The 27556-nt window shown below is 50.0% G+C and overlaps 10 protein-coding genes across 10 annotated transcripts; 4 read left to right on the top strand and 6 right to left on the bottom strand.

The window, feature by feature from the left end:
- Positions 1-4: 4 nt before the first annotated feature.
- On the bottom strand, positions 5-3408 carry BDV37DRAFT_198108 (putative DNA excision repair protein (Rad26L)). Its single transcript, XM_032079815.1, has 2 exons — positions 3096-3408; positions 5-3030 (listed from the first exon to the last, which is right to left on the bottom strand). Exons 1-2 carry the CDS (start codon positions 3202-3204, stop codon positions 143-145), a joined length of 2997 nt encoding a protein of 998 aa, XP_031937971.1. The 5' UTR covers positions 3205-3408; the 3' UTR covers positions 5-142.
- Position 3409: 1 nt separating this feature from the next.
- Positions 3410-4665, top strand: BDV37DRAFT_198086 (exosome non-catalytic core subunit SKI6). Its single transcript, XM_032079813.1, has 2 exons — positions 3410-3912; positions 3974-4665. Exons 1-2 carry the CDS (start codon positions 3614-3616, stop codon positions 4482-4484), a joined length of 810 nt encoding a protein of 269 aa, XP_031937970.1. The 5' UTR covers positions 3410-3613; the 3' UTR covers positions 4485-4665.
- A 447-nt stretch (positions 4666-5112) lies between these two features.
- On the top strand, positions 5113-6474 carry BDV37DRAFT_198088 (high-affinity Cu transporter CTR3). Its single transcript, XM_032079814.1, has 4 exons — positions 5113-5345; positions 5401-5431; positions 5540-6014; positions 6129-6474. The coding sequence occupies exons 1-4, from the start codon at positions 5205-5207 to the stop codon at positions 6163-6165; spliced, it is 684 nt and encodes a 227-aa protein (XP_031937969.1). The 5' UTR covers positions 5113-5204; the 3' UTR covers positions 6166-6474.
- Positions 6475-7016: 542 nt separating this feature from the next.
- cyp4 (peptidyl-prolyl cis-trans isomerase) lies at positions 7017-7993 on the bottom strand (the record flags this gene model as incomplete). Its single annotated transcript, XM_032085205.1, has 4 exons — positions 7017-7203; positions 7262-7368; positions 7440-7609; positions 7807-7993. The coding sequence occupies 4 exons, from the start codon at positions 7991-7993 to the stop codon at positions 7017-7019; spliced, it is 651 nt and encodes a 216-aa protein (XP_031937968.1).
- A 1155-nt stretch (positions 7994-9148) lies between these two features.
- On the bottom strand, positions 9149-12294 carry BDV37DRAFT_198077 (putative cell polarity protein). The gene is made up of 2 exons (XM_032079812.1): positions 9715-12294; positions 9149-9659 (listed from the first exon to the last, which is right to left on the bottom strand). Exons 1-2 carry the CDS (start codon positions 12103-12105, stop codon positions 9258-9260), a joined length of 2793 nt encoding a protein of 930 aa, XP_031937967.1. The 5' UTR covers positions 12106-12294; the 3' UTR covers positions 9149-9257.
- A 1320-nt stretch (positions 12295-13614) lies between these two features.
- On the bottom strand, positions 13615-18024 carry hmg1 (HMG-CoA reductase). Its single transcript, XM_032082903.1, has 5 exons — positions 17853-18024; positions 17162-17760; positions 16741-17100; positions 14365-16690; positions 13615-14307 (listed from the first exon to the last, which is right to left on the bottom strand). Exons 2-5 carry the CDS (start codon positions 17501-17503, stop codon positions 14216-14218), a joined length of 3120 nt encoding a protein of 1039 aa, XP_031937966.1. The 5' UTR covers positions 17504-17760; positions 17853-18024; the 3' UTR covers positions 13615-14215.
- Positions 18025-21337: 3313 nt separating this feature from the next.
- BDV37DRAFT_257064 (uncharacterized protein) lies at positions 21338-22506 on the top strand. Its single transcript, XM_032082902.1, has one exon. It carries the CDS (start codon positions 21351-21353, stop codon positions 22386-22388), a length of 1038 nt encoding a protein of 345 aa, XP_031937965.1. The 5' UTR covers positions 21338-21350; the 3' UTR covers positions 22389-22506.
- Positions 22507-24068: 1562 nt separating this feature from the next.
- On the top strand, positions 24069-25349 carry BDV37DRAFT_286389 (adaptor protein NBP2; the record flags this gene model as incomplete). Its single annotated transcript, XM_032087910.1, has 1 exon — positions 24069-25349. One exon carries the CDS (start codon positions 24069-24071, stop codon positions 25347-25349), a length of 1281 nt encoding a protein of 426 aa, XP_031937964.1.
- Positions 25350-26258: 909 nt separating this feature from the next.
- On the bottom strand, positions 26259-26798 carry BDV37DRAFT_286388 (uncharacterized protein; the record flags this gene model as incomplete). The annotated part of the gene is made up of 1 exon (XM_032087909.1): positions 26259-26798. One exon carries the CDS (start codon positions 26796-26798, stop codon positions 26259-26261), a length of 540 nt encoding a protein of 179 aa, XP_031937963.1.
- A 134-nt stretch (positions 26799-26932) lies between these two features.
- Positions 26933-27491, bottom strand: BDV37DRAFT_257058 (uncharacterized protein). The gene is made up of 2 exons (XM_032082901.1): positions 27231-27491; positions 26933-27156 (listed from the first exon to the last, which is right to left on the bottom strand). Exons 1-2 carry the CDS (start codon positions 27343-27345, stop codon positions 27035-27037), a joined length of 237 nt encoding a protein of 78 aa, XP_031937962.1. The 5' UTR covers positions 27346-27491; the 3' UTR covers positions 26933-27034.
- Positions 27492-27556: the final 65 nt, after the last annotated feature.

Raw genomic sequence — 27556 nt, 5'->3', positions numbered from 1 at the left:
GTACCGCCGATCCCATCCAAATGTAAAGCCAAAATCCCAATCCAATATACGATATCAACAAGAAATGCTCAAGGGTATCTCAGACATGAACAAACCAACAACAACGCCAAAAGAAAAACCAAGAAAACCTACATAAAGAGCGTCATTCCTTGCCCAACAAAGCCTGTCTCCGTTCCCTATACCAACGCTCCAGACACGCCCGCCTCTGCGCCTGCGTCATGCTCTCCACGACAAGAGCAAACTCCGTAGCGTTAGGAAACCCGAACCGCTTGGCCATGCTACAGAACTGTCTCTTCATCACATCGTGAGGAGGATGATACTTGAAGCGGATGGGGCGACCATCTTTCAGAAGATGAGGGGTAGGCGCTGCATTTGATCCGTCTTGAGAATCTCCAAAGACCTGGACATCGTTACTGGAGCCCTCGCTGGCTAGTTCTGCGCGTCTGCTGAGACGTTCTTCGATCTTCGAGGAGCCGATGACCTCGTTGTTGAGGTGGGTATATTCTACACCGGCACCGGCGAGGATGGCCTGAATAGGATCGTGGCGCTTGGGGATGGGGGATTGTTGGGCGCCTTTGGCGTCGTCGGACTCGCCGCGGATCATGGCGGCGAGTTGGCTCATGACCTCGTCATCAGTGGTTTTGGAGTCTTCGTGGGGTTGGGATTCGTCCACATCAATGTCCATGACCTGGACGCCGGCTCGGCTTTCGGCGACGTTGGTTTTGTTGACGATTTCGCGGAGGACGATGTTGTTGTTCTGGTACTCGAAGAGATTGCTTAGTCCGAAGATTTCACCCTTCTGGTCTTTCTTTTCTTGGACACCCTTGAAATAGCGCCGTTCGGAACTTGCGTTGTAGCCAATATTTGCTTGTTGCTGCTTGTAAATCTGACGCGCGTAGACGATCTCTTCGATGGTGCCAGCGGAGATTAGTCGGAATACCTCTACATCGCGGACCTGGCCGATTCGGTATGCTCTGTCCTGCGCTTGGAGGTCGTATGATGGGTTCCAATTGGGGTCGACGACGACCACTTTGTTTGCGGATGTGATGTTTAAACCCACACCACCGGCACGGGTGGAGATCAAGAAGACGAATTGCCGGGGGTCGGAGTTGAACTCGTCAACGGCTGTTGCACGCTCGTCATAACTCATCGAACCGTCCAGGTAACTGACATTGTAACTTGTGTGGTGAAACAGCATTTGCAACATCCTCAGCAGTCGGACGCTGTGAGAGAAGACTAATACCTTGTCTCCGTTGGAATGCCACCACTTGAGGAGTCGGCGGAGAACCTTCCATTTACCGCAGAACTCAGGGTTGGCGTAGTTGACGATGGAGTCTCTTGTTCGATAGAGCTGTTCCCACTTATCAGGAGAGGCAATTTCTAGCCAGTCCCTATCCTTGTCCTGCTTTTCCTTGGAATCCACTCCCTGCGGTATCAGAATCGCAAGATGATTGCTGAGTTTTTGTATAACATTCATTGCGGGAAACACGTAGTTTTGCCATCGGAGTCCTGATCGTAGATACTGCTGACAGCACCAGCCGGCCTTCTTTCTTGAACCACAAGAACACATCTCAGAAGATTCCTTGATGTACCGGATAATTTCACTGTCCAATAGGTTCTCGTAGGCGTCTGCCTGCGTTTCTGTTAACGGGCAAAAGACAACTCGGTCGATCTTCTTAGGAAGCTGATCTGCTATCAGACTTTTCATTCGTCGGAGAAAGAACTGAGGAAGGAGGTTCTCGACCAGCTTCTTGGCAGTCCTGCGAGCTTTACTCAGTTGGTGTAGTGTAGCATCGTGCGACTGCCCTATCTTCAGAGGGTCGGAGATGGTCTTTTTCCAGGTTGTAACTGGGCCCAATTTCCCGGGGTTCGTCCAGTTCAGTAGCGTCCAGAGTTCTTCGTATTTGTTTTGGATGGCTGTACCAGTTAGTCCAATTCGGCAAAGTGCGTTGACTGAGTTCATGGCCTTGGTAGTCTCGGAAGTTCGCTCCTTGATGATGTGGCATTCGTCCGCTACCACGCAATCCCAGTCCACCATGTTCACAGCATCCTTATTTTGAAGGTAGGTACCGTAAGTGGTGATGAGAATCTCAACTCGTCCGGACCTCGCTGCTTGAAGAGCAAGCTCCTTGTTATCCCCATGGTAGGTATCGACATGCCACCAGCCCCAGCGTGTGAGTTCCGACATCCAGTTCTTGATCAAGGTACCTGGGCATACTATCAATGTTCGTGGGTACCATTGGTCTTTCCCACTTCGCCTCATCTTCCTCATCCTCTTGGCGTCTCTCTCATCGCCAGTCTTGCCATACGCCGCGGTAAGGAATGCAATCACTTGCACTGTTTTCCCCAGGCCCATATCGTCACCAAGGATGCCACCTTTCTGATAGACAAAGAGTTCGTGTAAGAAAGCGGCTCCATCCACCTGGTACTGTCTTAGCCACTGCGCGATGGGAGCAGGGACTAACCCTAGAGAGTAAGGGAGCGTGATGTCTTTGTACGCATTGCACGGTTTAATATTCGTAAAGGCCGGTTTCTCTTGTAGAAATTCCAAGCGCTCATCATCGGAGAACTCAATATCTTCGTAGCCCGGGGGTAACTTCAGCCCTGACTCCTTGAGGTGTTCAGCCCTACGGTCAAACTGCTGTCGTCGCTTCTGCAAATAGTCCGGGAGCGTATACTCCATCAACTCATCTTCGGAAGGCAGTTCATCTCCATACTCTCTCCAGGGCCGCCTTGGCGTGGGTCTTCCACCCTGTCTTGGACGCCTTCCTACAAACGACTCGGGGGTGGCCATTTTGGGCGTTTTGGTCTTGCGAGCACTCAAGGAGGTACGCTTTCGCTTGAGGGACTTTCGGTTTTTGAATGCCTGATAGGCAGCCTCGCCATCGTTGAAAGTCGTATCATCGCTGTCGGTTTGCGCTTCCAAGTCTACTATGGCAATAGAGTTGTTGAGAGGCGAAGACAGTTCTTCGACTGGGGTTTCAGATCTCGGTGTAGGGCGGGGCGTCACTTCTGAATTGGATGTTGTACCTGGAAATTGGAGGATATTAGCTTCACCTTAGCTTTAGTATCGTAGTAGATGCGGAGAAACGTACGAGTGAGGGCAGCCTTGGATGGCCTCGCTGGCCTTGAGACGTCCAGATCGTCATCATCAGAACTGGCAGTTGTCGCGTCTGAATTTTCCAACTCCCAGCCAGATCCCATGTTCTTCTCGGCAAGCTCAGTCCACTGGTTCACTCGGTGTTGTAGAAGGTGAATGTCAGAGACGCGCGCGGGCGGCAACGAAGGCGGAGGATCTATATTACCCGATCGGGAAAGGAGCTCAATTCTTTCAAATTGATTTTGTCGCCGATCCAATTCCCCGCCGTCGTTATCGTCTCGTTTACTTCAAAATCCACCATTGTGCATTCCACTCCGGACAAGACGAGGACGTATCTTTTGGGCTTCTCGGGTATACATTTTCTAATCCAATTCCTTAACCAACTTGTGACTACACGGCCGCTTCTTCGCCCGCGCTCCGAAGAATAAGTACTAGATTAGTACCGAATTCCAGACATATACGGTTGTTAGAAAGCCTTGAACCGACAAAAAAGTAGACGGCTCACCCCTCAATATGCCTCTCGATACATCGACCACGTACCCTCTTACCAAACTGCGCCTCGATGGCCGCCGGTGGAACGAGCTTCGTCTTCTCCAAGCGCAGATCTCCACCAACCCGGCCAGTTCTGGGTCGTCTTATCTGGCCATGGGAAATACAACTATTATGTGCTCCGTTCACGGTCCTGCGGAAGGGCGCCGTGGAGATGCAACCGGTGGTGCAGCAGGTTCTTCGGGAGCAGTGGTAGAAGTCGATGTGAACGTCGCTGGATTCGCGGGAGTTGATCGCAAGAGGAGAGCGGGAGGAAGCGACAAGTATACCGACCAGCGCGATTGATACTCTTACTCATAAAGTCTGCTAACCTGTCTTTACCAGGCAATCTTCGCGCATCGCAACTACTCTACGGGCTGCTTTCCAGTCTCATCTTCACACCTACCTTTATCCGCACAGTACTATCAGCATCCATGTTTCAGTACTATCCGCCGATGGCTCTCTGCTTGCCGCTGCTATCAACGCCTGCACCCTGGCCCTTGTAGATGCAGGTATCCCCATGCCAGGCTTACTCTGTGGCTGCACAGCCGGGATGAGTGGAAGTGCCTCTACCCCTCGTGATCCTCGCAACGACGAACTGGACCCGCTTCTGGATCTGTCTTTGCCGGAGGAGCAGGAGCTCCCGTTCCTCACAGTGGGCACTACAACCTCTGCGCCGGTGGGTGAGAATGCGATGGACGACGACGAGGAAGACATGAAAGTGTCCATGTTGAACATGGACTCGAAAGTACATTGCACGTATGTCGAGACGATGCTTGCCGTTGGGATTGATGGCTGTAATCAGATTCGAGAGATCTTGGAGGGAGTCATCAAAGGGTCCAACCAGTTACGGTAGCCATGTGTAGGTGATCGTGATGTTTTCCATGTGAATCTTTCTGTGTCTATCCAAAAGCATGATGTCTATTTATACCCAAATGGTGCACTTTCGCGGTGTTGGGGCGTGTTTGGTTGGTTTTTCCACATAGGATTTCTCTTCTTTGGCTCAATTTTCTTGTTTACCAAAACAAACCACAAACCTAGAAAATCCTTCTGTCGACCTTTTAATCTGGATAAGACGCGATGAGTAAGAAGAAGGCGGATGGCCAGCCGCTAAATCGCTTAGCAGCACAAAATCTGCTCAATTCCACGCGCAACATGGCCTTCTGATTGGCCACCGCCAGCAGTATACCATGCGATGTTGACCCATACTCAACTCACTCACTGCAGCGTTGGCCCATTTTCTTGGCTGCCCAAGACCTCAATGAGGCCATTCGAGCACGAAAGGCGTCCTGTAACATGGCGGATCCCAATTGAAAGAAAATCCTTCCCTATGACTCCAGTGTTGATACCCTTCCAAAATGGCGCTGCCATGCCGTCTGATAAAGGATCCATTTCCTTTCTCTTCCCGGCTCTCTTTTGTTCTCTCTTCGTATTTCCAATCCTCAAGTCAAGTCCAGTTTGTTTGCTCAGCGCTACCGTGCCTGGCTGCTAAATACTGCCCGCGAAGTGACTGATTTCTTCAGTCCCGGAATCTTTTCCTTCTCAAATCCTACGCCCTGGAATAGTATAAACCAACATGGTAGCCCACGGAGACATGATGATGGACATGGCCATGGCCACAGCAACATCCACAGGAGCCATGAGCTCGAGCACCGCGTCACACTCAATGGACATGGGAGGTATGCACGGTGGCGGGTCAAACAGCTGCAAGATCTCAGTACGTAAACCTGCACTCAACCCCATCAAGAGGAAGAATTAACAATGAAACCCAGATGTTATGGAACTGGACCGTCAAAGACGCCTGTAAGGACTCCTCCACGAAGAAAAAAAGAAGCCCTAACCACCCAACAAAACCATCCAACCCAAAGAAAAAAAAAAAAAAAGCCACACCCACTAACCCAAACCAAAAAGGCTTCCTCTCCAAACAATGGCACATTACCTCCAATGGCATGTTCGCCGGCTCCTGCATAGGCGTCATTCTCCTAGTGATCTGTCTCGAGTTCCTCCGTCGCGTCGGCCGCGAATACGATGCCTTCATTCTCCGTCGCGCCCGTCTCAGAGCCCAGTATCTCACGGTCCAATCTCAGTCATCAACCCCAGCCGCAGCCTCAGACGCAGAAGATGTCGCCACGGCCACAAAAGCCTCCTCATCCGCTCAGCCTTCCGCGGTAAAGGCACCCAATTGTCCGGCCGCGGAGGTCCCTGTCCGACCGACCCTCGTCGAACAGCTGGTGCGCGCCCTCATGCACATGCTGCAGTTTGCTGTGGCGTATTTCATCATGCTGCTGGCGATGTACTTCAACGGGTACATTATCATTTGCATCTTTATTGGAGCGTTCCTGGGATCGTTTTTGTTTACTTGGGAGCCGTTGCAGCTGGGAAAGGAGTATGTTGTCCTTCTCCCTTCTTTCTTTCTTTCTTTCTTTGTGTCCTTTATTACCCCGTTTCACATTCTCCTCTTTATATGACTTGGTGGAATGTACGCTGATGATATCTACAGGAATGATGCCCTTGCCGTGACGAAATGCTGTGGATGATCTAGTTGTGGTGCGAAGAAAAGCTGACTGTTGAATGTCGTTCTGCCTTCTGATACCCATTTACCTACAAACAAACATATTCAATGTATATCGATGCCAATAACAGACTTATCTTTTTTTGACATGTCTATTAAGTATGTCTTGGTGTCAATGGCACGATTGGGTCTACGGCTCTTCATAAGACCCCTGTTTTGCTTTGATGTAGCTTGGGTGAATTGGATCCATGTAGTAATTACTGAGCCCCAATGTATGTAAATAGAGTGAGTCGTTCTCAGTGCTGTACTTGTCGGAATTGTCTTTCGCTTCCTTTGGATAAGTCTGTAGGAGTACACTAGGCGATATCCAAGTTGGGTTTAATGCTTAAGTCTGGATGTTCATGAGAGCCTGGGAAGAATTCGAGACGTCCTGGTTACATAACATATAGAACGGTTGAGTGACTTAGGGCTGCAGCGGACAAGAGATAAATACGGTTACGAGGGAGATGTTATGTCATGACCCCCCACCATGCGAGCGGGGTTCCCTTTCGCTTCTACTTACTTGGGCTCTACCAGGCAACCGGATTTTTTTTACATACTTGTATACTAGCAATACCCACCACTGGTTGCTCCGTAAGTTTGAATGGAGGGGAAAGAATACGAAATGGAGGTGATGGAGTTCGGCAATATGTCAATAGACACTCTAGATTACACCACGCAAGGAAAACAAGAGGCCACCGTTACCTCGAAGCTCGCTCAAAGGAAGGGGCAAAAAAGCCACAGGCCGTTTTCAATCCATCCCGTCAGGTCAGTCGTTCGAGGTCAGCATTTTTCCTTCCACAAATTGGCTTTCGTATCGTCCCCCGCTTGACGCATTTACAGCTCACCACAGTTAATGATGGTGGGCTTGACAGCAGAGCGGAGAGCACCAGTGTTGCTGCCAAGAGCTTCAATCTCCTTGACAACGTTCATGGACTCCGCATCGGCAACCTCACCGAAGACGACGTGCTTGCCATCGAGCCAGGAGGTCACAACGGTGGTGATGAAGAACTGGGAGCCGTTGCTATATGGGGTTTAGTGACTACCTTAAAGCTAGTGGGTTTGAGTTGAAGATGACTTACGTGTTGGGGCCAGCGTTGGCCATGGAAAGAAGACCGGGCTTGTTGTGCTTGTGGATGAAGTTCTCATCGGGGAACTTCTCACCGTAGATCGAACGACCACCAGTGCCCTGTGTCAACCGTTAATTAGCATCCATGCCAAACCGGGACAGACGAGGCGGCAAAAAGAGTGTGTACTTACGTTGCCACGGGTGAAGTCACCACCCTGGAGCATGAACTGGGGGATGACACGGTGGAAGCTAGAGCCCTTGTAACCCTGACCCTCCGGAGCCTTGCAAAGCTCACGGAAGTTTTTAGCGGTCTTGGGGACATCGCCCTCGAAGAGGTTGAAGTTGATGCGACCAGTCTTGGCTATAGACAGTGATGGCCATTGTCAGTAAGCGGTGAGTATTAGAGGGAATGGGAGAGAGGAATTGAGGGTGAAAGAACGCATTCTTCTGAGTTTGAGGTATCGCAAATGCTGACGATGCCAGATGGGAGAGGGGTAATTTCGAGTGTCCCACAAGACATCACAACAGCAGCGAAGGAGGGACAGCGGAGAGACTTACGGGCGCTGGAGCCCACAGGGGCGTACTGAACTTCGAAGAAGGCCTTGGTGATTTGAGACATGGTTGCGGTTGTTTGATGAAACTGACGAAGAGAGAGGAAAGAAGATTGATTGCAATTGAAGAGAGGACGAGAAGCGAAGGACGAGCAAAGTGGGGTTGTTGTTGACCTCAGGCTTCGGGAGAACATTGTTGCTGGAGGGGCACAAGCGGGACAACACGGACAAGGAAATTCTGCGGGGCCCAGAAACCAACCCCTCCGTTAGCCGACACGTGCCAAACATGCAATTGAGTCCGGTATGGTGGCCTCAGGCCGCCATCTGGTTGGTTGGCCTCTCCCTTAGCCTGGGGGTGGACTTTGGGCTAAGCAATTGGAAAGGAACAACATTGGATGGAAGCAACCAGACCCAATTTATCTCACCGGCACTTTAGGCAATCATGTTTACTTACAGATTAGATATATAAGGCAAATTGCGATAAATTAACCCGGACGAGTTGCAGGCTGATGCGTGGTTGCGTGGAAAGCAATGGAACCAGAGTGGTCAAAGGAAAAATGTCCAGGCAAAGAAAGCTCCAGGAAGCTCTGGATTATATAATCCCCAACTGCAGGCTTCGAGAACTTCCAAGACTCCAATGGAAAAAACTTCGGCCCGGGAGAAACGACTCAGAGCTAAGCTAGGATAGCTACTCGTCCGTTGAGATCACGTGAATAGACCGACGTACCGGAGTACATACCGCTACTCCGTCCAGTACAACCTGTATGTCACTCGACCGTAACACTCTCAGTCCCACACACTTAACGGATATCTTGAAAAGCATGGATCTATTCCCACCCAGTGGGCTGCTACAATGGTATATCCCACAAAATAATGAGAGTGGAACAAACTTGCTTGCTATGATATTGCTATAGTCGAAACCCCTCAGACAACACTTATGCTATCTGGAAACAAATGAGTAAAAAGAGGAAACAGGAGGAAGAAAAGGATAAAAATAGCGAAAATCAGAAGACGTTGAGGAAGCCAAAGCGCTAATCGAATAATAATAATAATAATGGCACAGAACCTTAGTGAGCCAGTGGTACATAATGAACACAGAAGGGTAGAACGAAGGTGAAACTAAAGTAAAATAAAAATAAAGTACAAAATTCCATATAGCATTAAGAGAAAGAGAAAAAAAAAGGTCATAAATACCACCCAGTTCAACACTCATTTCACATGGTTGCTCGTGGTCATGCATGATAACTGCAAGAAAGAAACCGCAAAATCAACAGCTGTGGCGGCCTGTCAATTCAAGATAATGCACGCAGCTTGATTGGGCTGCTGCGGATGAAGCGAAGAAATAGATAGAAGGATGAAAAGGAAAAGAAGAAGGAACAAGTAGAGCAATAAGAGGAAGACGGTTGAACAGGAAGGAAGTGCTACAGCATGGCAAAACCAAGCTAAAAGGGTGCACGACTAGCGGAAGTCATCCTCGGATTCCTCTTGGTCCACCGGATCTAGCCGTTGAACCAGCTCCTTCGTCTCCCTTGCGATCTCAAAGGCTATAGGAGGGAGTTTGTTTGTAGCGTCCCGAACCTGTTCGGCGCTGGTAGCTTCCTCGCCCTCGGTTGCTGTCCCCATCAAACGGGTCCTATGCTGGTCTAGTTTCTCGATGATTGGCCCAGTGCGCTGTCGAAGCGCCGGGTTAGCTTCCGGTTTATGGATGAAATGCTCCGTAGATGAGGAGACATTGGTTACAATGGAGGAGATAGCAGAAATGTGGGTGCGTATAGTAGTCAGGCCATCCTCGGCACGGATACTGGCAACAAGAGCTTGAATTGATTGAACCAGTCCTTCTGTCTGGTCTTCGACGTAAAGCTACAAGCAATATTAGGCATTGCACTGTGAATAAAATAACCGGAGGTGTACTGACCTTGAGTTCCTGGAGCTCGTGATCTCCAGACGGTCCGGGGTAGCTGACCTTTGTCGCTGCCGTCATTCCATTGGCAGCATGAGACTCCGTAGGGTTACGGGAGTGATTAGATGGAGGACTCATAGCGCTGTAGATAGACCCATTGTTACTGAACCTGCCCTGGCTCGGCGCAACACTAAAGTAGTCGGGGGATTTCATGTGAGCCAGCTGTTCCTCATCGTCCTCATTAAGATCGCCTGCTGGTGAAGGTTGGATCTTGACAAGGCGGATCAGATCGACAACAGCGGTTGATAGATGCGATGCAGCGGCATCCAGAAGAGAGACTGGCGAGAGACCGCATGAGCTAGCAAAGTTCTTCGATGCAGTTATCAGATTATTCGCTGTCGCAGAGACTTTCCGAGTAGCCTTTGTGCGGGAAGCTGACAAGCCATCTTCGCGATCGGAAGCCACCTCGACGTCATGAAGAACATGACGTACGGCGATGACAACTGCTTTGATTTGCTGCATTACTAGATTGTAATCGTCGAATCGTGCAATTCGAAGCAGTTCATCGATGGAAATCTGGAATTTTGTCACATGAACATCCTTAACAAGACCGTTTTCTTGCAGAAATGCGTTATCTTTCGCGATCGCGTTGACATCTGAACGGAGTTCTATGCCCGTTGAGGAAGCTCGCAGGTGTCGCAGCTGGGTCTTCGCCTTGGCATACCGGCTCTTCCACTGCTTCACCTCCTCTTCTAGTCTGTGAACCTCACTGGACAGCCGCTCTTCGTGTTCCCATCTCGAGTGGCTCTGTTCTGATAAAGCCTTCATTTCCATGAGAAAGCCAGCCGCTTCTCGCCTGACTTCCTCCGTCACTTGCTGTTGTTCCTGAAGTTCGGCCTGCAAGCCTTTGTGCTTGACTTCAAGGTCAGCAAATCGAGCTTGCAGTTCAGCATCACCAGCACCCTCTCGGGATGCGCCATCAACTTGGCTTCGCAGCTCTCTTTCCATAGCATCGTGCTCCGTCCGAACTTTATCCAGCTCCGTCTGCAATGAACTATTAAGATCCTCCACCTTGGAGATCTTGCTTTCCAGATCTAATTTAAGATCCTCCCATTCCTGACGTTCAGACTCACCAACTTGGGCTCTCTCGTGCCCTTCCTGGTATTTGGACAGCTCCTCATCTCTGGCCTTTAGTAGGCTCTCCAGCTCATCCACCTTTGTCTGATCCCCATGATGCTTAGAAAGCTCCTCATCCTTTGATTTTAATAACTCCTCGAGCTTGTTCACCTTCTCTTGGAGCACTGACACCTGGGACTGTGTGTCCGCCAACAGCTTTCGTTCACCCTCTCCCAGGGTCGTCGTAGTTCCTCTCCTGCTTTGCAGAACCGCATCCAAGGCGAAAGCATCACTTCGTGCATCATAATCATCGTCTACACCAGCCATGTCATCGTCATCCTCCACCATAGTGCTTTTATTGGGCACAATCGTGTTGCTCTGGAACGACTTGGCCGTGGGGCCGTGGTCACCATTGATAGATGGCGGCCCGCCTAGAGATCCTTGCCGGGGAGGAAACACGCCACTCATAGGGCTGCCGGGAGGACCTCCTGATGGGTACCCCCTCCGCGGCGGGCCTCGAGATTGCGAGCGAGGTGGAGGGTATGCCCCGGGACCATATCCATTCGGTGGGGGATAACCATTCGATGGGCGTCCACGAAAACTAGGAGCTGGGCTCGCTCTGCGTGATTCTTTCTCCGGGAATTGGGGGAACCGTCGCTCCAACTCAGTGTAGACATCCGTGGCCAGATCTCGAAAGCGGACATGTTGGAGCGACGCTAACTTCTGGCGAGCCTGGTTGCGCTTTTCGTGGAAATCTTGTCGGGGCGGTAAAAAGGGAGGTATATCGGGACGAGGAGGCCGTCCAGGAGAAGGCATGGCCTGTTGCCGTCGAAGTAGCTCGTCGTACACGTCAGTGCTCAATTCATGGAACTGGGTCGCCGATAATCTCAGTAGCTTGTCCCTAGCTTTGCTTGGCCTCCCATTCCGATCCTCTCGATAAGGTGCGCTAAGAAACCTCCTCAAGACAACATAATGCTTTCCTAGGATCTCTTCCATCTGGCGGTATCGCTTACTACGTTGATCCGACAATGTACCATCACTCGACCGCGCCGCCACAGAGGTCGGTGACGGCGGGTTTCCCGAGTCGCTCATCCGTTCTGACAAGGTCCCATTTGGTAACCCAGCGCCATTTGGCCCATTAGCAGCACCTGAGGTCGGAGGTGTGGCTAGGTTACCGCGACTCGACAAAGTTGGCGAGAATGGCCCTTCCGACTTCTGGTATTGATTGATCCCTGACCAGTCACTACCGTCCACTGAGACAGGCGACATAGTCCCTGAATGACCATTCATTGAGGGTCACAATGACGGCAGTCGCGTCGCTCCAAAGCCGCTCGCTCGGGGCAACCCTTCACCTCCTCAGTGTAGTGGTCCTCCAAATATACATTCGAGATCTCGAGGGGTTGCGATCACAAGAGGACAATAGGCAGAGTCGAAAGGCGAAAAAAAAAGGATAATTTAATTTGTGGCTGACGGTATCGGGGAGGACTCTACGACTGTCCGGAGAATAACAGCGAATGGTTGGATAATGTGAAAATCAATGGACAATGCAACAAAAAAGTTAAGGACAGTGCGTAGACAGACGGAATTAATGGCAGAATAGCAGACATATAACAGAATCCCAGACGCACACAGCTGGATAGAACAAAAGAATATATCAAATAAAATAGACTTAAAGAAAAGAAAAGGACAAGGTTAAGGGCACGAATGTAGCCAAGTCAACAGCCACAGGAGCAAAGTCCAACGTCCCGGAGTCCAAAGGAGTGGAGGACCGATGGGGACTGGGGACGGGCGGAAGAAGGGAGAGAACGAGACAACATTGAAAAGGATATGATCGTAGTAATTTACAGTAAGTACAGACCGAGCATGAGGTTCAGGGATGCGGCACGGTGTGTATGCTATCTTACTGTATTGTGGTAGGCCTTAGGTATGTACTGTACGTATTGATATCCATCGTTGTCGCAGGATGATTACTATGTCCACAAAAGGGAATGCAAAAGAAGGGATGAATCTCGAGTACCTATGTAAATGTACTGCGGTCCTTAGAACTACCTAGTAGATAGGAATTATTTAACACATATGCGAGGTATGCATACGTATCCCTGCTTCCAAGATAAGCCTTACATAAGACTGTATTATCAACCACATCCGTACGTACAGTACGGTGCAGTACAAGTATGTACATCCATACATCCATACATCAGCTCGGGCGTAGTTTAGTTCCACCACCCGCAGGAACAGATCAAGTAGTGCCGCTGTGGCGGTGCTCCTGTACGCATCACTTTTCCCGAATGAATTCACCGCCGTACTCCGTGGAATCAGATGATCCCGAAATAACAAAGAAATTCTTCGATCGCCAATATTACTCGATATAGCCTATCTGATTCCTTCCGAGGTCACTTTAAATCCAGCATGGTTTTCTAGTACTTGGGATACGATTGGGATTCGGACACTGTGCTCGGCAGGTCATTCGTTAAAAAGTTGGAGCCTGAGGCGGGGGTCCAGACCGTGGCTCCAAACTCAGTTCCGCCCGACTAGTAGTAGTAGTATGCCCCATACTACTAGTAGTACTCCCTCTACGCCTAAACGATACAATAGGGGTATGTACGGAGTACAATTCGGAGTAGGTATTTACGGGCCCTAGTAGGCATCAAGAAAGATCCCATTATTAACAATTGTATTCCTTGAGGTCAATGTTCTTTCTATTTCAATATACATACATCCGACAAGTATCATTTCTTTAGCCTTTCCAATTAACATGCCTGGTCGGCTTATTCCTCCTTCGCTTAATCTTTTTTTTTTTTTTTCTCTTCTTTCTTGTTATTGCATTGAAGTCGTTTTTTCTATCATGTTCGTTTCCCCTTCGCGCCGAGAAAGGCGACGAGCATTATCCCATACTCCACTTGTTGGTCGTCACATGGTAAGTAACGTCAAAAACCGAAAAGCATACAATAGCCTCCAGGGAGTCAAAAGATGCGTGACCCTAAACACAAGGGCCTTTAACCAAGAACCATAGGGTATCATTGAATATACAAGGTATGCGGGGGGAGAGCCAGGAAGAGTGTCTGCTACATAGCAGCGGTATTGGCAGTAGTGTGTCATGGGGCAGCAAAAGGAGCAAATGGCCACCTACACCCTCATTCATTTCGAACTCGTCATAGTCAATCCCCGAGCAGCGCCAACAGCCGCCGATACGGGAGTTGATGACCGTGTAGGAGCGTTACTACGGTTGTGCGCCATGTGCGCACGGACAAGATGGCCGGCAGCAAGTGCAGAGCACAAACTCAATTCGCCTGCAAGCGTAGCGGCGGCAACAATCCGTGCGAGTTGACGGGCGTTGTCACCAGGGTTGGTGGGGTGGGAACCGCGCACACCGAGTAGGTCAAGCATAGCGGACTGTCCTTCAAGAATCGTACCTCCGCCAATGGTTCCGACCTCGATTGAGGGCATTGACACGGCAATCTGAAGGTTGCCATTGAGACTGAGAGCGTGGCAGTTAGTATACTAGTCTGAATCGTGACCATTGACAACCTGTAACTTACTTTCTCATAGTAGTGATGCAGCTACTGCTTTCCACATTCTGCGCAGGGTCCTGACCTGTTGCCAAGAAAATGGCAGTGACAATGTTTGATGCGTGTGCGTTGAAGCCACCCAAGCTTCCAGCCATTGCACTTCCGATCAAGTTTTTGCTGGTGTTCAATTCGACTAGCGCGTCAACGTTACTCTTGAGCACACTCTTGACAACATCACCAGGAATGATGGCCTCCGCTACAACTGACTTGCCACGCCCATCGATCCAGTTAAGAGCAGCAGACTTCTTGTCTGTACAGAAATTACCAGAAATAGTGATAGTGGCCATATCATCAAATCCACATTCTGTAGACATCACATGAAGCGCCTTCTCAACGCCCTTAGAGATCATGTTCATGCCCATAGCATCGCCGGTCGTGGTCTTGAAACGAATATACAGGTATGTACCAGCAAGAGCGGTCTTCATAGTCTGGAGACGAGCAAAGCGGCTGGTAGAGTTGAACGCAGCCTTCATGATACTCTGACCCTCCTCAGAGTCAATCCAAACTTTTGCGGCGGCGGCACGTGCCAGGGTAGGGAAACCAACACAGGGACCACGAGTCATACCATCACCGGTGAGGACAGTCACTGCGCCACCACCTGCATTGATAGCCTTGGCGCCACGGCTGGCACTTGCTACCAACACACCCTCAGTGGTAGCCATGGGAATAAAGTAGCTTTGGCCGTCGATAGTAAGAGGTCCAGCAACCCCAAGGGGCAGCGGCAAATATCCAATAACATTCTCACAGCATGCACCGTGAACCAACGTATAGTTGTAGTCCTTGTAAGGGAGCTTCGAGGCCTCCAAAGAGCTTGTGACGGCAGATGTGGCCTTGGTCCTAGATACCACAGCTCTTCTGATCTTGACTGCCCTCGTGAAGGCATCAACGCGGCTCATCAGGTCCTCACTTTCCATCGTCTTCTCCAGAGCATACCCTGGAATCTTGCCTCGCAAGCAAAGCTCAATCAGATCCTCGTCCGACAGATAGGGCGCCCGCTTTTCCTTCAGGAATACTTCACATTCCTCTGCACTTCTTTTCGAGCCGTCCGCATTCAGATCCACCTTGGGGTAAACCTTCGGTTCGACAGCCTTCGGCGCAGGGGCACTCTCGGGTTCCTTGATACTCCAACGTGCCGCGTTGAAAAGGTAACCATTCAAGACGATGCTCAGGGTAAGCGCAGCGATAATCCATTTGCTGATGACTGGGTCCTCGACGCTCTTCAGCAAACTTTCAATCACGCGTCCACCAACAGCATCTAAGAATTGATCAGTGTATTCGATGTCAAAAGACTGGCTATCTCCCGGCGCAGCATAATGAACTGAAGGATACTCGAGCTTGTACTTGATGGGTGGAATGACAGTCACAACAGTTTCTGTCATCTGGCTCTTCGCAGTCACATAGATTGAATCAAGACCGTTCTCAGCGACCTTGAAAGGGTCAATCGGTGTGGGCGCAAGCACATTGGATACCCGGGAGAGCAACGGAACAGGGCCCAGGGCGGAATTCCGGAAAGGAATGGCAGACAGGTTCACCACATTAATTAAGACGAAGCCTCCCACCATGAGAATCTTGAAGCGACGCACATTGCTTGACTTGATTTTCCTTCCGAAGATGCTAGTGTCGCTGTTTTCCGAGCCAGCCTGAGGCCAATCATTGCTCGAGGCCACGTTTTCGGCAACACGGTGCGTAATACCATCCTCTTCCAACGCTTTACGGAGCGCAATGTGACGCTTAATACGAGTGATTTCAAGCTTGATGCAAAGAATAGTCGTGTAGAAGGTAAAGAGCAGAAGGCAGTCGAAGAACAAAATCCAAGCAGCCAGGAAACAGAACTGTTTCAGACCGCCTTGCACCCCCGAAGCAGCGCCGGCAACGAGGATAGCAATCTCAATACAGTAGTCCCGGACGATCTCAAAGCCTTGTTCCCTGATTGCGGTTTGGATCGAGTCTTGAATAGATTTCGCAGTTGTCGGGTTCGCTTGACCGGAAGGAGCAGCACCACCGCGGCGCTTGTTGTCAGCTGAAGCATTGAGCACAGCCCGAGTAAGGATAATCGGCTTTTCGAACCCAATAGTGACAACGAGGAACGGGAGCCCTTCCGACAGGAGGAGCACGTTGATGGGAACGCCGAGTTTAGTCGTAACAAGGAGGCCAAACAGGAATGCGAAAGCTCCAGTCAGAAGAACCGTGCCCGCAAGCCAGAACTTCGAGCCCAAGCGTCTCATGGAGAAGAAGAGGGAGACGAAGCTTAGATGCATCGACAGGTAGCCTAGAGTCATAATGACAATATCAATCGTTTCGGCATGCTGATATATGTAAGTAACAACACGAGTATTGAGGGCCAGGGGGTAAGTACCTTGATCAGATCCACGAAAGAGCTCCATGCATCTGTGAGCCAGAGTTTAACTGTCCTGGGACCAGTGGCAGGTCCACGGGCCGCCCGCATAATCCATTTCTTTTGTTCACCGACATCCTCGTCGGCCGAGGAGTCGGGAATCTCCTGCACCGCTTTCAGGAATTGAGAAACCTGAGCATACGGGAGAGTAAACGCGAGAGACGAATCATGAGAAAACGGGGAAAACAGATTTGGAGTATGAGGAACTTGTTGCGCAGAAGCGTTGGCGGGAACAGGAACTTCATCGGCAATGGGAGCAGCAGCATCAGACCTAGTCGAATCCGGAAAGACAAAGGTGGTCAATGCGAGATGCTGAGCAGCCTAGTCCAAGGATACAATGAGCATTCAAACGTATGTGTTGCCGGCGGAAAAGGGTTCTTACCTCGACATCCACGGGGTTCAGGGCATCTTCGACCTGCCATTTCCAGGACGTGCTTTCTCCCAGGCGAAGATTCCTGCCACCCTGGAGGAGCGTATCCACATCGACCTGACCAGCGACATTCTTGGGGTTCCTAATATTGTCAAATATGCTCCCTTCGATCAAGCCGACATAAGTTGTACTAGCGAGCAAGGCAACCACGACGATTGTGTGGATCGGATGAGCACATGCCCGGCGGGATATGGATTGCAAGCCGCCGGTGACCTGGCGCTTTAACCAGCTCGGTTGGGCGTCACCCTCAGCGTCAGTTGCACGCCACTTTCGAGGGATCAAAGTCGCCGCCATCTTGGGGGTGGTCGAAGGCAACAATTTCGACAAAGGAGAGAGGGCGGTGAGGGCCTCGTCTTGAGAGAAGTCCTGCGAAATCGACGGTCCGCAGGGAAAAGAACGTCTCCGCAGGATAGACCGCCCGACTTGTCTCAGACTTCACTCAAGCCTAATATAGACGGGTTATCCCAATGGTGAATACTTCTCCACAACCGTCAGACAATCGCATGGAGGGAGAAGAAGGAAAGGGGGTCGGTAGCGGGATTGTTGGGGCCCTAGGGGCAAAAAAAGGATAGGCAGCGGTCAGTTATTTGTTCAGTACAACTTTTTAGGGGAAAGGGCCCGGTGGATCACGACACCAACGTACCTAATTGACAATTGAGAGTTGGAGCCCTGTTCAGTGTAGAATGTACTTTCAGATAAACGGATGCGGCCACACCAATTCCTCTTCCCAACTGGGGAATTCTTTCTAAAATTGGCCCCTGAAGGGTTGAAAGTTGGGACGAGCTTCAGCTGTGCCACAAAACGCGTGCTGGAATTAAGTAAACCCGGGGTTTTCGCCGCCGGAAAATCGTAGCCACAGGTACTGTGGCCAATGAGGATGGAGTCGGGCGGATATATTACCCTCAATACACGGAAGTACCAGAGTAGGTAGTGGTAGGTAACAAGATTTAAAACTTTTCCCCCTGTTGAAGAAGGTAGGCTGAAAGGTACAGAAAATCAATCAGAGAGAGGAAGCGAAAGAAAGAAAGGAAGGAAGAAAGAAGATGCGTGAGGAAATGGCGGAGAGACAATATAAGAAATTCCCCCCAAAAGGTAAGACGGGAGCTGACTGGAGAAATTCCCTCTTAGTCTAGAATACGGTAGTTTGGGTGGTTTTTTCTTGACCACCGGGTTATCGGGAACCCACCGAATACCACCCAGACTAAACGGATCTAGTGACTTTTATAGCCCTGAGAGGGTCATGTTGAGGTCAGAGAGTAATTTTGGAGGGTCCATTCGGTGAAGCTCTTCTTCCTGTCCTTCTTTTCTGACCTCCTCTTTCCCCAAAAGATTAAGTGCACCGAGCATCGACCAGTATACTATAGAGCAAGGTTCTTATCCCTCGCAGATTCATTGCATAGCACCCAACAAATCCACTCCGCGGTGCCGTCTCCCCAAGAAAGCAGGATTCTGTTTCGATCGCAATAAGCTGGAAATACAAGCCCAATGGCTAGCATTGCCAATGAATCGTTTGTCCCACCATAAATCCCGGCGTCCTTTGGATAGAAAGCCAATTAGGGCCGGCTTTTTGAACCGAAAACAGGCGTTTGACCTTCTGGATCCATGATATACCCAAGTACCTTATAGGGTTCAAAGTTTATCGATCCAGACATCATGGGTATGATTATTCTATGCCGTTCTTTCTTTGAGGAAAAAGTAAAACAAAAAAACAAAAAACTACATTCGAAAACCCCCATGACCAAATAGACAAAAAGAAGAAGAAGAAGAAGCAAAATACCAGGTCTGATGTCAACCTACCTGTGAGAGTCAATTTTTATGTAACTGAAAAGACTGCACCGCCCTTTTGCCATGGTATCCCAGCAAAGTCACCGCTAAACGGCCCTCAGGATTGTCTCCCAGTCCTCTGCATGTCGGGTTCCCGTGGGACGGTTTAATCCAAGTGGACACACAGCCAAGGGTTTGATTTGTGTACATACGTACAACAATAAATTACTCCGTCCTTCGCAATCCACTTGAGGAGTCTTGATCCGTCGGAGATAACGCGATACCCACATTCTCATCTAATCAATCTCTTCATCTCCCTCCAATCATCCCTCCTATATGGTCCAGATGGAAACTGACGACCCCATCGAAGAGGTATTTCTTCCGTTTTAAATATAAGTTCGTGGTATAATCGGGTATTGCACCACAGGGAAGGACTCGGGTCAAGGAAGGAAACACAAATAAAAACTGGAGGCCCTAACCGGCGGTTGGCAGAAAAGCAACAGAGCCAGCTGATCCAGATACGAGACAAATAAGCGTAAAGGTTGGCTGACCTTTTCAATTGGGCTGGAGGTGCATCCAAACCAACATCGGCTGGCACAAATCCATCAGTCATTGTGCAGTGTCATTTTCTACGATTGTGCCGCGGGCTGAACAATAGAAGTTGGTCATAGACAATGGAATCATCTGGATACACCGATGGGTCGAAAGACACGCCTGACTTGGGGACCAATTAATCCAGAGAAACAAGCGAGTCCAAGACCACCACAACAATGAATACCGATTTTTTTTGTGGAGATTTCTGTCCGCGCCAAGCACCTTGGAAAGGAATGCGAGACCGAATGAGGACTTCTAGCACCGATGCCGGATCGGGCTTAAGCAGACACTATGGATATGCGTGCAGGTCTTCCTCATACTCTAGGACAAGCTGTCATTTTGTTACTTCATACAAAGTAGACAGGCGGCAACTTCCCCAAAACCAATACAGTTGAAGATTGACGTACACCTACATACGGCTTCGAAAGGATTATTTATATTCCTGCTGCTATTACTAGTATTGATCGACAGAGCATTAGATTGCATTATTTTTTAACTCTAAGCCAGCTTCTGAAGAAGTACCTGTCGTGGCTGCCAGGCAGGTTGCGCCGTTTCCATTCGCGCCGTTCCCTCCAAAGTGGGGCTGAAGAGATGTCTTGCCAATTTGTCTCGGCGCTTGGACGCCCAATGTCTGCGGTAATACCCTAAGTTTTCCCTGGGTCTCGATATAGTCTACAGGTGTCTGATTCTGTTTCAGATTTGGCAACGGACGGCCTGTGCAACCTTGAAGCGTTAATATCTAGATCTCTGTGAAGGACCTCGATCTTAGCGCCATGGTAAATAACCACAACCAATGAGTGATGTCGCATGTTCCCAGTGTTTGTCTTTCTGCAACACTGGGATTGCCATGCTATCATGCCCAGGCTCATGAGACCATGGGAGCCTCAACCGATGCAGGTAAGCGCCGCTACTATTTGGAGGAATGTTGTGCAGATGGAACGGGCCTAAGGGCTCTCGTGGTTCCAGGATACCCTATCGTGTTGATCCAATTTGATGGATCTCTGAATGGGATAGATTAATTGACGAGGGGTGCCTGATTTGCATACTCTCGTAACACATCGAGAAGCAGATTGTGCCTGAACGATGACGTCGAAGGACCTATTCATTGGCTGTGGTCATCTGCATCACGCTTTCCCTCAAGTTTCTAATTATTTGGCGCCACGTACCTGCTGTTACTATTGATACTTCTATAGACTCCCCTTGTCCGTTCTGTTTCGAGTGCCTCCTTGTGGGCACGCCGCAAGGGTCCCTATATTCCATTGTTATTGATTGATGGAGACGTATTTGAGGATTATCATTGGCAAGTCAGAAGAGGGTCCCTTAAAGAACACTTTCATTTCTGTGTATTTATTGTCGATGCCCTTCGGTGAATACCCGATTTCCCATGTCCATTGTTGAATCCTCGGCATTGTCCCCCTTTGAAGGCATATTCAGGAAATTGATTGCTTTTTCTCTTCAAGATAATCCATTTGTGTCCGAGGAAAACAAAGGAATCTTCAGAAAATAAAGAAAGTCTTATTACATTATGAGTATTTAACCCGTGTTGGTACTCCCTAGTCGCTTAATATATCCCCGCTAATTCATGGCCTAGACTGGTTTTGAAATTCATATACTCCGCTGGCCGGTATTTGTTGCATTCTTTTTCTGAAGACTAAGCCAACAACTGCAAGGGAGCATCCAAAGCATGGACCTCAGGCTCAGTACCTGGAGAAGCAGCCTGGGGCTGCTTTCTCTCCTCTTCCTGACCTCAACGGTCGTCGCCCACTCATGGGTTGAGCAGCTCATGGTTATCGCACCGAATGGCACCTTTGTCGGCTCTCCGGGGTATTCAAGAAGGAACGTACTTCGCTCTGACCCTGGATACAGCGACACTAAGATGCAATATTTGGTCCCAGAGGGTCGCAATGAGCTACTTCCAACTGATTTGCTGTGTAAGAATACCCAACAGCAGCAAGTACAGTCTGAAGGGAGTCCAAGGCTGCAGGCAAGCGCTGGCGCTGCCATTGCTCTCCGGTACCAGGAAAACGGCCATGTCACACAACCCGGGAATCAGCCGGGAAAGCCTGAGAATCGTGGGACAGTATACGTATACGGAACAACAAAACCAAAAGAAGATGAGAAGATCATGGACGTGCACAAGGTATGGAATAAAGAGGGTACCGGAGGCGACAAACGTGGCGTGCTCCTGGCAACACGAAACTTCGACGACGGCCGCTGCTATCAGGTCAACGGCGACAGTATTTCAAAGCAACGCCAATCGAAATTCCCTCATACCGCAGATCAGTTAATGGGTGTCAATTTATGGTGTCAGTCAGACATTGCGTTGCCATCCAATGCACCACCCGGGAAGCCATACACTCTTTATTGGGTGTGGGACTGGCCAACACATCCTGACGTAGACCCGAACTTGCCCAAAGGAAAGCAGGAAATATATACATCCTGCATTGATGTTGATGTGGTAGCTAATGCAGGGGCTCAGTCGCATGTGGCAGCAAGTTATGTCAATGATCAATCCTTGAATAACGCTGCCATCCCAGCCCAGCTTGCGGACATCTTTGGTGCTGGCGCTTCTTCTGGCTCTGCGCAAAGCTCACCAATAGTTGGAGTCCCGACGGCACTCAGCGGTCATGGGCCCGCAGCGTCCAGCTCTTCGCGAGCAGTCATCAGATCTAGCACCTCTTCGTCTTCACCTACCGTGGCAGCGACTCCTACGTCGCTTGCCCAAGACCCAATGGCGCCACAGAGAGTAGCAACAGTAACATCCTTCGTGACAATGATGAAGACCGTCTTTCCTGGCTGTTCCGCTAGTGCGAGCCCCTAGTGAAGGTGGATGCAGAAAATGTCCCTTGCATTTGGATATTTGCGGCTTGGTTTGGAATTTCAGCCTCTGCTGGTGGTTGGCTGATTTTGGTCCTTTGGGCGAGCGATGGGTGTGAAACATAGAATATAGACAAAGTATTTTGTGTTCAAGACCCGGTCGGGCAGGCCTGACCTATTAGAGACTTTGGAATGCTATGGTATCTGTTTTAATTATTCTCGTCTTTGACATACAATAGTTCTTTTCATCGGTTGGTTTGCAATATAACTGAAACCTGCTTTGGAAAATAAAACTTGCTCGTGGCTTTAGAAGGAAAAGGCTCCCCAGCCATAGAAAAGAAAAGATGAAAGCCGTTCCCTTACTTTCTCTTGTCTTCAAAGGTAAGGTGGTGATAGCCACTCAAATATCGAAGCGAGGAGGTTGGTGAATGTATGTCCTGTATGTCCATAGTATGGACCTGAGGCATTCCAGGACCAATCAGGTATGGTTCAAGGCAATTGACTCTGAAACACGCTAAGCGGGTGTCACGTGCACGTGCCCGCATCGAAGAGAAAATAACTCTAAGCCTCAAAGCTGTTGCCCATGGGCATTGCGATTACAATTGGGATCCAGACGTCCTGTTGAGCTGTTCAGATCCTCGGCCGAATTGCTTGTTTGCCCTGCAGCTATTTCCCTGCGTCTGCCGGTGCTCTGGTGAGCGAATAATTTTAATCTCCCAGTGGCAGCAGAACTCCACAACGCAGCCGACTGCGCCTCGTTGATCCTTAACGCTTCAAGGCCAGTCTTCAAGAGTAAGTAATCTCCGACAAGCCTCTCCTACGCTGGGTCCCTCCACCGTCCAATTTCTTATCCTATCCAGTTTTGCAGGTCTTGCCAGGCACATACTCCTTTGCACACTTTTAATTTTCCTCGTTAACGCTCCCTTATTCAGTTTGCGCCATAGATATTTCGTCCATAGTTGCCATCACTGACAGCGGCGCTTTGCTCTGCTGCTATAATTAGAATCCCCATTTTACTCTCGACCAGCAAGCGCGGGACGAAACGCTCGAAACTGCATATTTTGCAGCACCCACTGGTTATTGGTCACCATATTACTGACCCCCTCTCTCGAATCCTGTCGCTGATTCGGAGGTTTCCTTTAATTTCTATTTTACCATCGAACGGAACGTTACCCTTCGAACCATACCGAGGTGGTTCATGATCAATAGCCGCGCTCTCACCTGCCGCCGATTGTCAGTTCTTGTAGGCGTGTTTCAACAGACCCCATTGAGCCCGCATCGCGCTTGGTGTCCACGATCACTTCTGTGTCTCTTGTCTCGGTGTCCCGGTATAGCCCTCTTCAGCACAGCCTCCACAGTATAGCAACACCAGCCCGGATCGTGCTTGCACGCAAGGAGTTCACCATTGCCCCTCCGAGTCGCATGCTCCCTTTGTTGCCGTTCCTCTGGCTCATCCCTTCATTTGGTGAAGATAATCTTTCGTCTGCTTGTTGACAACAGGCATTCTTCTTCTGTCCCGAGTTATAGTAGAGTCGCGGGTGGACGATCGCAATGCCAAACTAGGGTGTAAATGTTTCGAAATTTGCCCTAGCGATCACATCCGAATTCTCTTACCCCATCTTGAATCTCTGACACAATTGTTCTCAGCGCTGGTTCTTTCCCGACCAGATCCATGACCACAACCATGACTTCTACGGCATTGCCACCTCCGTCACAGCAGGATGACTCTGCGTCCAACTTAGCGGTCTTGCCTCCCATTGTCACGGACGCCACTGTCAAGCGACCCATTCGCCAACGCTCATCTTCGTATGCGAAAGACCGTCTTTCCACGCTCTCCAGCGTTTCCCTAGCCTCTCAAAACCGGTCGCGTCCCGGTTCGCATGTTTTCCCCGTCTTTCATTCCAGCTTGCCGTATGCTCTAGTGCGAGATTTCGCATACCCGTCAATCCATCCTCTACACTACGGTCCATTGCCACCACGTGCGTCCGGGGTGTCAACCCCGGTGAGTGAGCAGCGACGCCTGTCCGACCCTCCGGCTCCGTGGGATAGTTCGCGGGGACAGTGGTCAACTGGGCCATGGAGCACCGACCACAGCTACGGGCACCAACAACTTCCTGCGATGTCGTTCGGTGACGGCCCGCCATATAGCGAGGATGAAGATCTCCACAGTCCGGTGTTTTCTGCACCTCGCCACCGGAAGAACAAGTCCACGGGCACGGATCTGAATGGTGGGCGAAAGAGGAGCCCGAGTCGCCAAGAGGCCACATGTTATTTGGGAGATACTGACCGCGGGATGTATGTCAGTACAAATGCGGACGGTAGCGAGACATACTATGTGAATGACGAGGATGAAATAGACGACGGCCCTGGCGGCGAGTATGTCACATACCCGGTAAATGAGAGCCGATACTCATATGCGGGGACATATGGGAACTATGCAAGCTATGCCCCTGACGTGGAATACGAATCGGAGGATGGGTATGCTGGTGATCGGTACAATGGCGACTTCCAGTTTGCCGTAGGATGTCCGGATGAAGAAATGCACGGAAAGGCGGTTGCACTTTTCGACTTCACTAGGGAACACGAAAACGAACTTCCCCTGACAGAGGGCCAGGTAATCTTCGTTTCTTATAGGCATGGCCAAGGTTGGCTCGTTGCGGAAGACCCGCGGACCGGGGAAAGTGGATTGGTGCCGGAAGAATTCGTTCGGCTGCTCCGGGACATTGAAGGGGGACTGACATCGTTGAACGGTGATCCGGACTCTGAATTATTGGATGACACTCACCCTACCCACGATTCAACCGAATACCACCAGGAGATGGCACCAACTCGGGACGACCACCCGAGCTATGTTGCTAATGGCGAGAAGAAGGAGGACAACGAACAAGGGGTTGATACGGTGAAGCAAACTATGGAGAAAACACAGCAGGATGGACAGCATGTCGCCGTTCCGATGAAGACGTGATGTGTCCATTTCTGTGGGGATACGCTGGAACTCATAATAAGACCTGTCATGCGGAGTTGGTAGAGTCAAGCCATCGCCCCATCATCCCCTGGATCTTCTGGATCTTTTCCGGGCGAATGCCTTCTGTGCTTGCTTGAGTGTTTCAAAACGGTTGAGCTACGGCACGAAAACCCATCGATTTCTTTGCTTTCTCGGTTCCCAGGCTGGAACTTTCAATTCTACATGATAACAGCGGAACGACCCGCTGAGCCGGTTATATGGTAGGGGTGGAGTGTGCATGCATATTCTGATCGCTGTCTTGCGAGAAGACATTGCTGGCGTCGCGTGCCGGCAACGTAGCATCACATCAGACTCTAGGTTTCTGTGGTTTGTAAATATGTTTATGCTTTGTATTTTTCAGCGTCGGCGTCGCATAATGCATTAGATTTGACACATCGTCTGATTATGTTTCAGGACGGGAATGAGAACCCAGTATAGTATATGTGGAAGAACTAATGATGCTTCATATTGCTACTGATCTCTACTTTCATTCTTGTATGTTCCTCCGTCTCAACTGAACAGATCCCAACGATTGAAGGAGGCTACTTGAATGAATGAATTGGCACTGTATGTTAGAGCTTCATATATAACGTTCCGTATCCTGGCCTGTTTTGAACCCTTCTTCAAACGGAGAGAGAATTTTAGCGGCCAGAATATTCTCCTACCCGGCATGAACCACCCCAGTATACACTCATACACACCCACATATGTCATTAAGCAAGCGCCCGGCCTCTTCCATTAATAAGATGCTATAGATACAGAAAAGAAAAGAAAGAAGAAGAAGAAGAAGAAGAAGAAGAAGAAGAAGAAGAAGAGGGATATATACACACGTCAAACGCACTCCGCCTCGCCTCCAAAAACCATCTCAATTCACCCACCAGAACCCCGAACAACAGACGCTCCATCCAACTCAGCAACAACCGTCCTCTGTCCCTCCAACTCCGACAGACCAGCCCCCTTCTCACCACCGACCCCAACTACCCCCCGTCCACTGGCCCCTTCCATCTCATGCAACGCCGCCCCGCCCTGCGCATCCATCTCCTGCCTCATAGTCCCCTCAAGCATCGGCACGTCCTTCCCCACGTCCTCCTCCACCACCGGCTTACCCGCCTCCGAAGCAGGTCCCTGAGCATCCGGACCCTCCTGTGCAAGATCTCTCTTGCCCGTCCGCCGACGAAAGAAAAGAAACAGCGCGATAACCCCGAGCAGGAACGCCGCGCCAACAACACCGCCGACTATCCCTCCTATCTGAGATCCCGAGAGTCCTTGTTTTGACTCTGTAGCTGGTGCTGTCGCTGACGTGGTCGGCGACGAGACAGACAGTGTTGTGGAAGTGGAAGTGGAGTTTGATGTCGAAGTTGGAGATGTGGTGGAGGAGGTAGAGGAAACCGTGGAGGTCCCGTTTGACATGTTCTCGTATGTCACGCAGCATTGGATGGAGCTTATCCCCGGACATGGCCAGTTGGGCTGTCGTCATTGTTAGTATCGTCTGCTAAGGGGATAGACGGAGGAATGGCATGTAGGGAGAAAAGAGGGAGATGTACAGCCGATCCGGAGAAGTAGTTGCCCCCATCACAGGTCTGGTTATTGGTGTCTCGACAGTAACCCGTCCCTTCGGGGACTGTGCAGCGACGTTGGAGACAGCACTATGTTGTCTTTTCTGTTAGTATGTTGGATGCTTCCTCTCTGTGGGGGTGGAATTTGATGGAGGGCCATACATCGTCGCCTTTGTTATCGGAGCATTGACTTGTGTACACGAGTCCTTTGCCTGAGGTAGATTTAGCTTCTGACACACTCCGCAGGAATATCTAGAGTTTAAAGGGGGAGGGAGGGAGGCAATACAGTCAGATTGGCCGCGACATTCTCCTTGTCCTAGGCCTCCCCAGCAGGAAGCGTAGGTTGCCCGGGGGAGAAGAGGGTGATAGAGCCCGTCTGGGAAAAGGGTATCGATGTACATATTATGGGGATTCGAACTATATCGAGTCAAGTTTTGTATCGATGTGAAGATGAAAGGAGGAGAGAAGGACTCGAAGAAAAGCCCCTTAACAGGCGCCGATAGAGTTCTTCATATACGGATGGGTAGTTGACATGACACGAGAGAGGCTGCAACCCAAACACACCCACACACACTTTAACCTTCTCGTAAAAACCCGGTAGACTACCAGACA

The sequence above is a fragment of the Aspergillus pseudonomiae genome, assembly GCF_009193645.1.
Source record: "Aspergillus pseudonomiae strain CBS 119388 unplaced genomic scaffold BDV37scaffold_75, whole genome shotgun sequence".
In the NCBI taxonomy this organism is placed as follows: Eukaryota; Fungi; Ascomycota; class Eurotiomycetes; order Eurotiales; family Aspergillaceae; genus Aspergillus; species Aspergillus pseudonomiae.
This window is presented reverse-complemented; position numbering and strand designations above follow the sequence as displayed.

Coding starts and splice junctions, on each gene's coding strand:
- BDV37DRAFT_198108 (XM_032079815.1), bottom strand. CDS start 3,204: ATGGGATCTGGCTGGGAGTTGGAAAATTCAGACGCGACAACTGCCAGT. Junction 3,031..3,095: donor ATCCAAGGCTGCCCTCACTC/GTACGTTTCTCC, acceptor TCCAATTTCCAG/GTACAACATCCAATTCAGAA.
- BDV37DRAFT_198086 (XM_032079813.1), top strand. CDS start 3,614: ATGCCTCTCGATACATCGACCACGTACCCTCTTACCAAACTGCGCCTC. Junction 3,913..3,973: donor AGAGCGGGAGGAAGCGACAA/GTATACCGACCA, acceptor TGTCTTTACCAG/GCAATCTTCGCGCATCGCAA.
- BDV37DRAFT_198088 (XM_032079814.1), top strand. CDS start 5,205: ATGGTAGCCCACGGAGACATGATGATGGACATGGCCATGGCCACAGCA. Junction 5,346..5,400: donor CAAACAGCTGCAAGATCTCA/GTACGTAAACCT, acceptor AATGAAACCCAG/ATGTTATGGAACTGGACCGT. Junction 5,432..5,539: donor CTGGACCGTCAAAGACGCCT/GTAAGGACTCCT, acceptor CAAACCAAAAAG/GCTTCCTCTCCAAACAATGG.
- BDV37DRAFT_198077 (XM_032079812.1), bottom strand. CDS start 12,105: ATGAATGGTCATTCAGGGACTATGTCGCCTGTCTCAGTGGACGGTAGT. Junction 9,660..9,714: donor ACGAGCTCCAGGAACTCAAG/GTCAGTACACCT, acceptor TATTGCTTGTAG/CTTTACGTCGAAGACCAGAC.
- hmg1 (XM_032082903.1), bottom strand. CDS start 17,503: ATGGCGGCGACTTTGATCCCTCGAAAGTGGCGTGCAACTGACGCTGAG. Junction 17,101..17,161: donor TGAACCCCGTGGATGTCGAG/GTAAGAACCCTT, acceptor TCCTTGGACTAG/GCTGCTCAGCATCTCGCATT. Junction 16,691..16,740: donor CTTTCGTGGATCTGATCAAG/GTACTTACCCCC, acceptor TACATATATCAG/CATGCCGAAACGATTGATAT.
- BDV37DRAFT_257064 (XM_032082902.1), top strand. CDS start 21,351: ATGGTTATCGCACCGAATGGCACCTTTGTCGGCTCTCCGGGGTATTCA.
- BDV37DRAFT_257058 (XM_032082901.1), bottom strand. CDS start 27,345: ATGTACATCGATACCCTTTTCCCAGACGGGCTCTATCACCCTCTTCTC. Junction 27,157..27,230: donor ATGTCGCGGCCAATCTGACT/GTATTGCCTCCC, acceptor AATCTACCTCAG/GCAAAGGACTCGTGTACACA.